Source organism: Colletotrichum fructicola (assembly GCF_000319635.2).
Source record: "Colletotrichum fructicola Nara gc5 chromosome Unknown KSG_Nara_v1_contig09, whole genome shotgun sequence".
NCBI lineage: Eukaryota > Fungi > Ascomycota > Sordariomycetes > Glomerellales > Glomerellaceae > Colletotrichum > Colletotrichum fructicola.
This window is the reverse complement of record NW_027094059.1, coordinates 3,771,083-3,783,591: the sequence shown is the minus strand read 5'-3', so window position 1 is coordinate 3,783,591 and position 12,509 is coordinate 3,771,083. Positions and strand designations below refer to the sequence as shown.

Here is a 12,509-nt window from a genome sequence, read left to right as displayed (position 1 = left end):
ACATATGCGCAGAGGGGGCCGTGATGCCCCACGCTATTAAACCATGCAGAGCTCCCGCAAAGGCGGGACCCATGTCAAACCACCCTATTAAGAGACTTATGGAAGTTCCTATTAAAAACATGTATAAGTCTATCCCTTTCAATGTAGGTACTATGAGAGATGCTTTGAAGTGATTAGCGCGTAGAACCAGTGGACAACCACACATGATGTACAGTCCGGGTGGCTTAGATTTTGTTAGACGGCAATAATAGTTGAAAATTTAACTTGATTGCAAACTTTCTAGTTTCCTCATATTTCCTTGCCCTCATTGGATGAAAAATCAGTAATGGACCTTCAGCCACAGCCTTAAGCTTCGCATACCCTGCTGTTGAGAGGTCGGCGCAGTCATGGTCTTCAGTCATAAAGATTACCCAAAAACGCCGTCATTCTTGGGCTCGAAGTCGACGTGGGGTTGATTCGCAGCGAAGGTCGGATAGCTAGCCGGATCGTTGGGAAGGATACCTTCCATAATGGGCGCTGACATGCCAAGCTGAAGGGGCACACTGTTAGCTACTCTGCGTACGACTGTTGGTAGTGACAAGGGAATACTCACAGCAAAGTACCTAAGCTTGACGGCATGAATCATCGTCGCGGCCTTGGTCGTAACCTTGAAGCGAAGCACACTCCATCCCAGGGGTGGCAGGTCGTGGATCGTGACCAGTCCAGGGTCCTCCAGGTTAAGCGCAGATGCAATATCCTTGTCCGCAGCAATTGCTTCCTCAATGCTGGTATAAGGGAACTTGGCGTTGGAGCTCACACCAAGAAGCCAAGCAGGATCAGCGTGCTTGTATAGCGGGATGGTATCGTTTAGCTGGTTCTCGATGATGAGATCGACGACGCTACCCATGGGAATGCCGTCGATGACCGGCTTTCCGAGTGAAGCCTCCGAGCTGGAGTTGAACTCGTGGAAGAGCAAGGGAGTCAGAGAAGAGCGGAAAAGCTGCCAAGGCTTCTCGTTGAGGAAGTACTCTGGCACATGAGGCTCCGTCAGAGAAGGCTGAGATCCAGCTGCAAGGTGGAAGGTGAAGTCTGCAGATGATGGGCGGGACTTCTTGGCCTTGGGCGGCGGCAATGCAGGGTAAGGAGGGAGGAAAAGCCCGGATGTGGTCTTGCAATGCTTCTTCGTGGAGCTGTCAGGGAGGACGCAGACATCGTCCTGGGACTCCGGCTGGGGCAGTTCCGTGGGCTCGCCGTAGATGGGACGCCGGCTTGCCTATTGAGAAAAAAGCGTTAGTCTCCTATCAAACTCAGCTACTGCAGCCGGTGTGAACTTACGGGGTATCGAAGGATTGAGTAGCCCTGGAGGTTTTGCATTTGACTTGTAGACGACAGTCGCAGCGCATAGTCGCCCGGCTTAGCGTCCAACTTGACTAAAACGGTAACGCGGCCCGCGCTAGGAATGTAAACGACCTTGAAAGCGTTAGGAACATGGTTGCTGACATTCTGTTCAAGAGAGGTTGAACTTACGTCCGTCTCTTCAGGAATGACAAAGCCTCCGTTGTTGGCCACGACTATCATTTTGTGGCTGTCAATAGACGCCATGACGGAGTGCTCGAAGCCAATGTTGATCAAGTTCAGCATGATGTAGGCTCGGCCTTCAGTCTCAATGACCTGCGATTGTCAGCATCCGGGAAAATAAATACGACTAAACCCATCATGTATACCTCATAGTCAGCCTTGCTAGGTGTGCACGACTCTTGCGGCAGTCCGGCAGGTTGAATGCAACCAGTCTCGTCCAGGTTGTGGCCGTTCAGCGTCTCGAAGCCCGGCTGACGGCAGTGAACACGACCCTTGCCTGGTGAAGTTAGTGAGATGCTCGCACCCTCGGCTTCGCGGAATTTGAAACCCACCATTGACAATGATCGAGTCATAACAATAGAATTCGGAACCTTCAGCTCGCATCCGCAGCATCTTCCAGCCGGTGTCACGGTGCTGGTGGTTCTTGATGGCCAAATGGTGAGCCTCCTTCTCGGCTTCCATGATCTTACGCAGCTCAATCTCGTCGTTGGTGATGAGACGGTATGGCCTGGGTCGCGATGGACTCGGTGCCACATACACCATGCCGTAGAGACCCTGTAGGCTTGTGAGTAAATGAATCACCTTGAAGTCAGTCAACGGGTGGCCATACGTCAGCTGAAGCTGCCGAAGTATGTTCGGCATACCAGTTCAGACCCCAGGAGCCGGCGGTGTCAATCAAGCTGGTGAAGTTGCCACGAGGCAAGATGGGGAACTATTGTTAGAAACGTCAGTCTTGTAAATAATTCTAAGGACTGAGGTGCGGCGAACCTGCGAAATGCCGGCGGTACCATCGTTCCAGCTACCAGTTCTGAGGAGATGTTAGAGTTGGTCGTGCAGACGTGTCGGCTGTTGACATCTTACCCTTTGTGACCAATTCCAGACCTGAATTTGAGTTAGAAAACATTGAAACGGTTAATTGACACTTTGAATGTGGAAGGAATACCAGTGAATTGATGACTGCGCATAGACGTCGCTCTTTACAGTCAACTCTACGAGGTCGCCCTCCTCTGCGTGCAGCGTGGGGCAGGGCGACTGGCCGTTGCACACGAACATGACTCTCCAGCGACCGCCATCTTGGTCTCATTAGCGATGTATTTTGGAAGTGTCTCAACAAGAAGATGGCGTACCTTGATTCATCCATCTAACTCCCGATTGAATGGTGTACTTGCGGGTGAGTCTGTCTGACTTGTGAGAGGACAGGCGGTTCCAGACGCCGAGCAGCGCATGGTGTGGGCTATCACCGCGCCAAAACCCGGCGAGCACGAAGAGACATAGTGCTGCTAGGCCAGAAACCCAGAATGCTCTGGACTTCTTGCCGCTTTCTCTCTTCAACAGACCAACTTGCGTCAGCTCAAGCTGTTCACTTTTGGACCCCATTTTCGCGTTCGATGCGGAAACAGCAACAAACAACCAAAGGCGACCCAAGAGTCGGAGAGGGCCCTTTGTTTGGGCTCTGGGTCAATAAGTAAAAGCCCGCAGGCACCGCGGCCCCCGCGGAGGGTCATGCCCCATATCCTGGCCCCCATCGTCCCTACCGAGACAGACAATGCAGCTCACCGACTTACACTGACTAGTAGATCGTCGTAGACGCTAAGCCACCGTTTTGCTTCGGACCGCAGAGCCTGCAACGTTGTAGCTTTCGGAGCGTATCACGGCCAAGGAGCATTACCCTGTTTCGCTATGAAGACCCGTTGATCATGATTCGCGTGGTGGCGGCATCGTCAGTCTCCGTTCGAAACAGACGGAGTAACTACGGCAATTGGCAGAAGTGCTCTCGCAACGTGCGTAAGGGGTCCTGGGTCTTGGGTCCGTACCCACCTACAGGTGAGGCGAAGGTGCGTAGCAGAAAGTCTAAACGGCCGCTGAAGAAGCCTAGACAAATGACAGACGTCCTAGATTGCGGGAAAGCGGGTTGTTACCCCTGACTCGGTAAACTCTAACGGTTGCATCGGATGGTGGTAGGGATGGCCTAGATATCGGTAAATGCGCCGGTGGATGGGGGGGATTAGTGATAAATCCTGCTGTTGGGCACCGAGGGCTTTTGTTGTTTTATGAGAAAGGGCCCGGCTCAGAGATTCTCTCGTTTCTGCGGGTGTGGGACAAAGCATCATGGCTGCCTTCACTCGATGTGCGACTCTTTTTCTCCTCGCCGGCGCAAGTCTGGCGGCGCAGACGAGGAGATACAACTTCACCATCACTAACAAGTGGGACACCGGGGATGGCCATGGCAGGCCTGTCTTTGCCATCAACAATGAGACACCCGGCCCGCTCATTGTAGCGGATGAGGGAGATGAGATTGAGGTATTTCTTGACAACCAATTGGCATTCGAGACAACTATGCACTGGTAAGTTGTTGAAGTTCTCACGGATCTTGATTTCGCAAAGAACTGTGGTGTAACACTGAGTAGGCATGGAATCTACCAAATTGACAAGCCCTGGAATGACGGAGTTCCGGGAGTGACCCAGTATTCCATTCAACCACGCGACACCTACACGTATCGCTTCACTGTTCAGCAACAATATGGGAGCTACTTCTACCATGGTCACTTTGGACCAGCCTTCGCAGATGGCATGCGAGGTCCCATCTGGATTGCACCTGCACCATGGAGACCAAGACCCTATGAGCTCATCTCGTCGTCGCCCTCAGACATTGAAGGCATGAAGCTTGCGGAGAAGAATCCTCACCACGTCGTTATCAGCGATTGGAACGCTGAGCCGATGGACATCCTCCTGATTATGTACCGCGATACTGGCGTAGTTCCGTGGTGCAGCAACTCGATTGTTTTGAATGGCAAAGGCCGAACCACATGCCACTCAAAAGAGTTGCTGGAGTCTGTCGGTGGGCCTAACCGGGACTCTTTGGGCTGCCTCCCGCAGGATCGCCAAGCAGAGTTCACAAACCCGCAGGTTTGCCAGGAGACATTTGCTGATCTCGAAGTCTTCGAGGCAAAGCCTGGTGAGGAGTGGATGTGGATCAACTGGATTCACTCTGGGGCGCATCACGAGCTGCAGATTAGCGTCGACGAGCATGAGTTCTACGTGGTCGCGGCAGATGGAGACTTTGTTCACCCGCAAAAGGTTCATGCTGCCAATTGCAATCTTGGTGAGCGCATTAGGTATGCAAACTTCCATGAATGCTTCACAATCGCAAGAGCTGACAGAAAATAGCATTCTCATTCGTTTGAACCAGAAGCCTGGCGACTACGCCATCAGAGTCACCTCACTCCGGAGAGAGCAGATCATTCAAGGCCTCGGCATTCTTCGATACCCTGGGCAGAATGCCGAAGGCAAGCAAAAGGTGCCTGAGACTAAGCCATGGGTTCATCTCAACGGCACGCTCATCTCGCCGTCTTCGGTGTACATGGACGAGACGAAGCTCGCCCCTTACCCTGCCCGCCCCCCGCCAGCCAAGTCCGACAACACCGTCAGGTTCTTTGTCAACATGACGGGCCCCAGCAGCTGGGCACTGAACATCGGGCCTCATCAGGCATTCCGCCAGCAACTGCCGCCCCTGCTGTGGGACGAGGAGTCCCGTGGTGTAACGACATATGGCGATGATGTACACGGGGGCTCATTGCTCAATGGCACTGTGGTCGATATCATCTTCGAGAACGGTGCCAATGTCACTTCGCAGCACCCTTTCCATAAGCATAACAACAAGGCCTTCATCATCGGCACCGGTAGTGGCGGCTTCCCCTGGGCCACTGTCGAAGACGCTATCCGAGATGGAGGTATGGCGAAAAGCTTTAACCTAATTGATCCTCCCAATCGTGATGGCTGCAGATTGGGGAACAGCACCGGTGACTGGACGGTTATCCGATACGAGATCTCTTTCCCTGCGGCGAGCATGCTTCATTGCCATATGATCCACCATTTCGCCGTAAGTGCCTCATCTGCCTCGCTAATAATGAAACTTTCCACAGGTGCTAACATGAATCAGGCCGGACAGCAGGTTGTCCTCCTAGAAGGCGTTGAGAGCATGGCCAAGATTCCCGCAGAGATGAAGGACAGAGTGCACTCAGATTTCCGGGCCCCTCTTCGTTACGGCCCGTTGGACTAGACACCAAAACAAAGACAAGCTCACGTCAACCGAAGGAAAAAAAGAGCAAACTTTCAATACGCGCAGAGTTTTCATGATGGTGGTGGCCCGTACTCTGTTACATCGCCTCGCCTAGGCAGACCATCTCAGGATTGGTGCGTGGGTTAGGTTAAGACACCCGGACTCCGACCGCGCCGCGTGGTGGGCAGAAGTTTGAGTTTACCGCGGTGTTACAAATGTGATTTAGCCGCGGTGCAGTAGGGAAGAAGCCTGATTTGACGTCTTTAATGGAACGATTTACGACAGTCTAAAACATTTCAGCTGGCCTTCTTACGTATTCTCGAAGCCCCTGCCTCCCCCACGGGCCACGACTATGAAATATTGAAGGAACCCTATCCCCAGCCGCTCCCGAAACCTAGTGCGGATAAGCGTCTAATGATTCAAGGAAAGACAGGACACGGTAGTGTCTCTAACCCCCAGGTTCGATGCTTGCTTGACTCGATGAAAATGCCTGTGGCCTAGAATCTCTAGTCGATACATTCTAGATGGCACGGTCGCCTTGAACAGATAATTGCCTATAAGCCTCTGCAGTAATGGGTTTATCACAGGAGTCAGGAGAAACTCCAAGCATTCCGATATGGTGAGCCAGACGGGTCGCTAGTTGTATCTTTGCAACACCCCTTCAGTGCAATTGCTCAACTCTCGCGGGCATCGACGATCTATGAGGATAGGTATTTTTGAAATGTTTCATGCCTAGAGGCCAAGAAAACCTGTGAAGCCGGCACAAATTCCAGAATGGGAAGTAATACCTCGGCTGCATTGTTTCGGTTGTTGTTCAATTCTTTAGGTTAGGTTTAGGACTTAAAGTCCGACTCCCTCGTACAGAGCTTCATCAGACTGCAAGGAACATACTTTTGTTCTACTACATAGCTCAACACGTCTCAGATCCCCAGCGTACTCATTCTTCCATCGATGACTCGGACCGCTTCCTGATCTTGTCGATAATCGGCGTCAACGGGTTGTTTTTCACCCACTCGGGTAGTTCAAGAATGTCGGTATCCTCCACTGCAGTGCTTGGCTTACAGAGGTAGTCCATGTATTCCCCAGCTTGCTCCGACTCCCAAGCAACCCCTGAATTCTTTGCTGCGATGGCAAATGCATCTAGCTTGATCACAGGCTTCTTGATCCTTGCGTCAGCGCCGCGTTCCAATAGGAACTCAACGATATCCCACATTTGGTACTCGACAGAGGCCGTTAATGGCGTGCCTGCACCAAAAGTGACAGAATTGACATCCGCTCCGTAGTGTATCAGTAAACTCATGAATTTGCGCCAATCAAGGTCAGTGTCTCCTTTCTCTCCTTGGCTGTCTGCTGGAGCGTAAGTAGCAAGACGTTGATGTCGAAGACGCACTACCCGCTGTAGTGGTCGAGCATAATTTGGGTTAGCCCCATGTTCGAGTAGCATCTTGACGACATTGAACTGTCCTTTGTCGACGGCGTGATCCAGAGCCAACCCCGATGTCCGGTCCATGGGGGGCGCTGCCCTGTATCCCCAACTGAAGATCCGGTTGTCCAGAAACCTTCCTAGATCTGGGTCGGCACCAGTCTCCAGGAGCAGTCGAGTTATTCTCTCGTTATCGAGACAGTGCGTCAGAGACACGCCGAACGAGCCATTATCGCTGGGAATTTGCTGGTTGGGATGGTATCCGTGCTGGATGCATAGCTCAAGAATAGGAAATGACCGCAGGCGGCATGCGTGAATGATGACTGCGGCGTGAGGGCGCGCTCCAGCTTCTAGTAGATGGTTTACTACATCAGGCCGGTTGCCTTTCGCTGCGCAAGCCAGACCATCTTGCATGCTGATGGGTGAAAGCGACCCCTCAGAGACCCGTTGCTGGACCTCGTCCAGGGAGCCTTCCTCACATGCCATCAAAAAAGGCCTGAGACCCACGTTGGGATGATAACATGGCCTCTGGAAATCGAGCCAAGGGCTCGATTTCGGGAGGGGTGATGGCAAAAGGGGCAAGTTGAGATCTTTGAAGTATCCCTCGAGTTCGCGGCGGAGGGGCAGCCGCTTAGCCTCCCATCGCTCTTCTTTTCGAGACAGCATTCCCTCCATGATCTCTTCATCTTCTTCGCCCCAGTCTGTACCGGTTTGCCTACGCTTGATGAGTTGGTCAAGACGAGCCTCTTCCTCTTCGTCATGTTCCAGAACGGTTTGGATAAATGCGGTAAAAGCTTCGCGAGTGTACTTTCTTGTCGGAGGGCTGCCGCGGCGGGGCCAGAGATGACGCGGATAATACATATGCGGAGGCTGAATTAACTGGATGGGATTTTTGTTACTTTCATTCTGCCTTCTGCGAAGGTTGGGCGTCTCTGTGGAATTTCTATCAAATCATCACATATTTGCCAAGAATTTAGGATCATCATCCGAAATGAAGTTACTGTTAGTCCTTGACAAACATTACAAAGCTACCAAGGGACGTGTCCTGCTGGTCACAAGAAAAAGCGGCGCAGCACAGATCCCGGCACAATCGTCATCGAATCAACTTCCCAAGTCAGTTGCATGTTGCATTTGCCCCATTCCGCGCCCTCCACTTGCAGATTTGTGACAGGGCCGATAACAGCTGGAGGCTGACAAAGTCGGACAACTTCGATACGGAGAGCACCAACACCCCTTTCTGCTTCGCTGCCGCGCTTCCGCTGCTGTGTGACCCAAACGAAAGATGGCAGTCACGACTCACACCAGAATCTTCTATCGACCTGTTGAATACTTTGAGTACAAGCACGGCAGGCCTTAAGACCCTTTTGGAAGAACTCGGATTCAGTGCTAAGCATTTATGCGACATCTCGTCGCAACTATGAGTGTGCTTTTATGTTGATCTATAGGTAGCTGACATCAGTATGCATGTCGAGCTGCGATGGAAATATTATGTATGACGTTGCCTTCGGACTCAACGTTGACTGTTACACGGCTGTATCCAACTCTGATTCTTCGATTCAAGCATTCGGCTCAATCACAAAGACCCAGTTCCACATGAATCTGCTCAGACGCACAAATACCTCAGAGCTGTCCACAGGGGCGACATGACTGTAGGTCATGACACAGCATCATGCGTGAAACATATGGACGAAAACTAGGTTTGCGCGGGCTCCGTGGGATTTTAAAAGCTGCGCCCACACTACGACTAAGACGCGCCTTTGTACGGGGGAGAAGGTTTGGGAGAGAGTGGGATGCAAGCATGCTCGCTCGCATATGTTATGCTAGATTCCACATGCTGCCCACGAAATCTGTTAGGCGAAAAATGTTTGTCTCGGGCCCATTATATGGTGGGCGTTGTAAGCAGCCATGGAAAATGAGAAGCATGAGTTCAGGACGATCATAGTTTTCCGTCCGTATGTAGATCTAGATCCCAATCAGAGATGCTAATGGGGCCATTTTCGAAAGGGTGATGAACTTTGCGCATGCGGATGTGTCTGATACTAACCAAATGTAATAGGAGTAGATCAGCGATTGATGGGGGCTTTGAGGCTTTTGAGGGGCCGCTTTAGGAAATTGGTGAACGGGACGAGAAACTGGACGGATGCGTCCGATATCTCGCACTGACTGCCCGGTCTCATGATATCATCTCAAAGGAACATTCAAAGCTTCGTCAGCGAAATGCAGTCTTGCATAAAACAACGATTAAAAACAACATCTGATGACTTGTCGACATCTCCCTAGTCTCTTGGGATGTGCGCGTGGAGGAGTCTCGCCCAACACCCAGACGTGCTGGGCAGATCTTGATCTTACATCATGTCTAATTTCCTTTTTCGTAAGAAGTGGCCAAAATCAGAAAGGATGCCTACTTGCCTGTTTCATATCACTTCAGTCGTGATGGTGGGCGACATGTCCTCGTGTCCACTGGCGGTGCCATCATGAGACCCTCAACCTTCACCTCCTGTCACATACGACCATACCCATTGGAAAACTCGGGATCCCGTCCGCTCTCCCATAGATAAGCTAATGAGGGCTGGAGTAGTAGTCGGGTCGGTGACGACCGGCGAATGCCCGGTGTTGTATGTTCTTTTTTGTGTTTTGCTATCTGGGATCAAGTATCGTGATGGCGGTTGGTGACGAGCAGCTTGGCCCGGCGAAGCTAGCGTGGTCAAGACGACGATGGCTGTGATCGATTCATGATTTTTCAAATATACTTGCAGGCTCTCGCCGAAACATGAACGCGCCAGAAAGTCATAGATCGACATCAAGTCGATGACAGTTGCCCAGCAAAGCCACTCATACTATCGAAGACGATCTACTCTACAGACCTACGGCTTCTCTGTGGCCTGAGACCTCTTAAGATGGACAGCATCGACCCTGATTTTAAAAGCTTCGACTCTTTTGCGCCTTCCCGCTGCCCCTTCCGTCGGCCCGTGGCATGGTTCTCAGCCAGTGGTATCGGGCCAGCCACACATCTCGCATCCGAGACACGAGACAGCACTAAACTCAGCGCAGCTGTCCTTACGCCCTACTACAGACCCTGAAGATGATCTTCCTCTGACATTGACCATTTCCGAAGACCTCTGACGTCCAGACCTTACCCTGTGTAACCTGCAGTGGCGCTTACCATCACTCCCTCCGCTGTAGCAGGTCTTGGCGATCGGGATTCTCCTCGTGGATTGACATCAACGGAAAGAAGGACATCTGATCCCCGCCTGCATACGGTAAAGATCTCACAACTTGGATATCGGAACGTCTGTGATCTTCTAGCATTTAAATTGCGGCCAGAGCGCCTTCTGCCACTTCGCAATAGCCACCGGTCGCGGGATTTGACCTCGACAAATCATGGAGGTACATCATCGAATCAACGACGAGCTTCTGAAGCTTATTCTGACAAAACTCCATCGTCTGGAGAATCGTTTCACAGACATTGACAGCCGTCTGAGTACGATCGAGTTCTCCATTGTTCCGGCACCCCGCAGCAGCACCCCTATTGCCAGCAGCGTAGTATCCCCTCGCTGCTCTTGCCATATCCCTCAGCCCGTCTTCCAAAGTTTTCAAGTAGACTGGGAGAGACATGCTACACCTTCAGCTTACAAAGCGTCCGTCGACAAACTTCGACACCGATTTGGGCTCGATGAACAGTCACAGCACGCCCCCGAAGACATAGGCGTGGCAAGCACATGCGATAGCCGCAGCGAAATGGGGACCGGCGATGTCTTCGTCAACAACTACGACAACTACTCCATGTCTATCTATCCGTCACGGCCGGGATCCACCTGCAACTTCGGATATCGTGTCAGCGATCCCAGAGACCTCCGAGATCTTCGAGACCTTAGTTTTAGGGACCTCCGAGATCTCAGGGACTTAAGGGAATTCAGAGATCTACGAGGTATGAGAGAACTGAGGGACTTGCGACAGCAATTCGATATTCCGGAACTCCCATCATGGAGATACGAAGATATGCCAATTGCGGAAGAATGCATCAACAGCACTCGTCCCAGCAGTCGCAGAACAAGCATCAGCTCACCTTACCGCACTTTCTCAACTCGCAAAAGTACTTCAAGCACTGCGAGGACATCCATGATGTCTGCAAGCACCGGAAGGCCCTCAACCTCGGGCTCAATCAGCAAGATCAAAGGTTCTATCAAGCGGGTAAGAGCCGCCAGCGTCCCGAGGCAGAGACACAGACCTGCGACTCGAGAAACATACAACACAAGCGCAAACCATACCAAAGACGATCTGGCTATTCGGCAGCCGCGCTCTACAATGCAAGAACAAGATCCTGAGCGTTTCACTGTTACAATCCAAAAGAGTGCGAAAGCATGCATTTTCTTCGTGCCGAACATGATCTCCGGCCTTGGGAAAAGAATGATGAATCAACAATTGAAGATGCTCGATACCACTGCTTGATTATTTCCTTTGTTAGTGGTTGCTGGTCTGTCAAATGTAATCCAATAATACTCCTAATTAGTTAATGTCTGCGAGACCTGGTCCGAACAATAATATTAATGATATAATGAAGTCCGAATTATCAATGTTATCCCATAACACTTAGTACGATTGTGGCAACCTTGTCAGGCATGCTCATGAAAGGACTGTGAGACCCAGGTAGTCTGTGCTTTTTGACGGCAATTCCCTCATCTTCAACCTTCTTGATCATCATCTCTTGAATGACAGCAGGCAGAGCTTGATCGTTTTCGCAAATGATGTAGGTCAGCGGGACTACCCTCCAGGCTGCTTTGGAGCAGGAGATTGGCGTGTATTGAGCCTTGTGTCCGTGAGTAACCATCAAATCCTTAGCTGCCTCTGCTTCCTCGATCGGGATGTCGTTGTACAACAAGCCAATGGGGTCGGTCCAAGTCATTGTGCCATCAGGTTGTGGGAGAAGAAATGGTGGCAGTGAACCGCCAAATATCCCTGCAAGCGAGGTGTTCTCAGGGGGTATGAAAGCCGTCATGTAAATGATGTCGGCCACTCCCCCTTTATTGGAGTTGGGTGTGATGGCATAATCAGCCAAAGCTGCCGTTGCGATAACTCCTCCATAAGAGTGGGCAATGACTGTGAGATGGGTCCCAGCTAAAGCTTCCCTCTCAACAATACTCCTGATCGAATTGACGTCATCCTCAAGTGTTTTGTTGGGGGGAACGGCGTTGTTGTTCGTTGGAAGTTGTTCGCAAATGACTCGAACGCCCTCAGTCTTAAGTCGATCGATCAGTTTCTGGTAGTGCTGTGGGATATGCCAAGCTCCTGTGACCAAGAGAACAGCCTTCGATGGCGTCGGCATGATGGAGACTTTCGAATGGACGAAGAGGAACGTGTGTGAGTTGAGACGAGGGCAACGTCGAATGTCACTGTAGCATCTACCCCACGTACTTATTATATCTTCGTCCCCTTTCAAAAGTTGCTGCCTGGTCACACCGCCTTTGACAT

The 12,509-nt window shown here is 51.4% G+C and overlaps 4 protein-coding genes across 4 annotated transcripts; 1 reads left to right on the top strand and 3 right to left on the bottom strand.

Moving 5' to 3' along the window:
- Positions 1 to 406: 406 nt before the first annotated feature.
- Positions 407 to 2,934, bottom strand: abr2-1 (Laccase abr2; the record flags this gene model as incomplete). The annotated part of the gene is made up of 11 exons (XM_032024139.1): positions 407 to 529; positions 593 to 1,252; positions 1,315 to 1,449; positions 1,507 to 1,650; positions 1,704 to 1,834; positions 1,890 to 2,112; positions 2,168 to 2,269; positions 2,326 to 2,365; positions 2,419 to 2,439; positions 2,501 to 2,630; positions 2,685 to 2,934. The coding sequence occupies 11 exons, from the start codon at positions 2,932 to 2,934 to the stop codon at positions 407 to 409; spliced, it is 1,959 nt and encodes a 652-aa protein (XP_031879173.1).
- Positions 2,935 to 3,666: 732 nt separating this feature from the next.
- On the top strand, positions 3,667 to 5,617 carry abr2-0 (Laccase abr2; the record flags this gene model as incomplete). The annotated part of the gene is made up of 4 exons (XM_032024140.1): positions 3,667 to 3,902; positions 3,966 to 4,673; positions 4,726 to 5,437; positions 5,498 to 5,617. The coding sequence occupies 4 exons, from the start codon at positions 3,667 to 3,669 to the stop codon at positions 5,615 to 5,617; spliced, it is 1,776 nt and encodes a 591-aa protein (XP_031879172.1).
- Positions 5,618 to 6,554: 937 nt separating this feature from the next.
- CGGC5_v015406 (putative ankyrin repeat protein) lies at positions 6,555 to 7,901 on the bottom strand (the record flags this gene model as incomplete). Its single annotated transcript, XM_032024141.1, has 1 exon — positions 6,555 to 7,901. The coding sequence occupies one exon, from the start codon at positions 7,899 to 7,901 to the stop codon at positions 6,555 to 6,557; it is 1,347 nt and encodes a 448-aa protein (XP_031879256.1).
- A 3,715-nt stretch (positions 7,902 to 11,616) lies between these two features.
- Positions 11,617 to 12,363, bottom strand: CGGC5_v015405 (uncharacterized protein; the record flags this gene model as incomplete). The annotated part of the gene is made up of 1 exon (XM_032024142.1): positions 11,617 to 12,363. One exon carries the CDS (start codon positions 12,361 to 12,363, stop codon positions 11,617 to 11,619), a length of 747 nt encoding a protein of 248 aa, XP_031879174.1.
- Between the last annotated feature and the right edge of the window lie 146 nt (positions 12,364 to 12,509).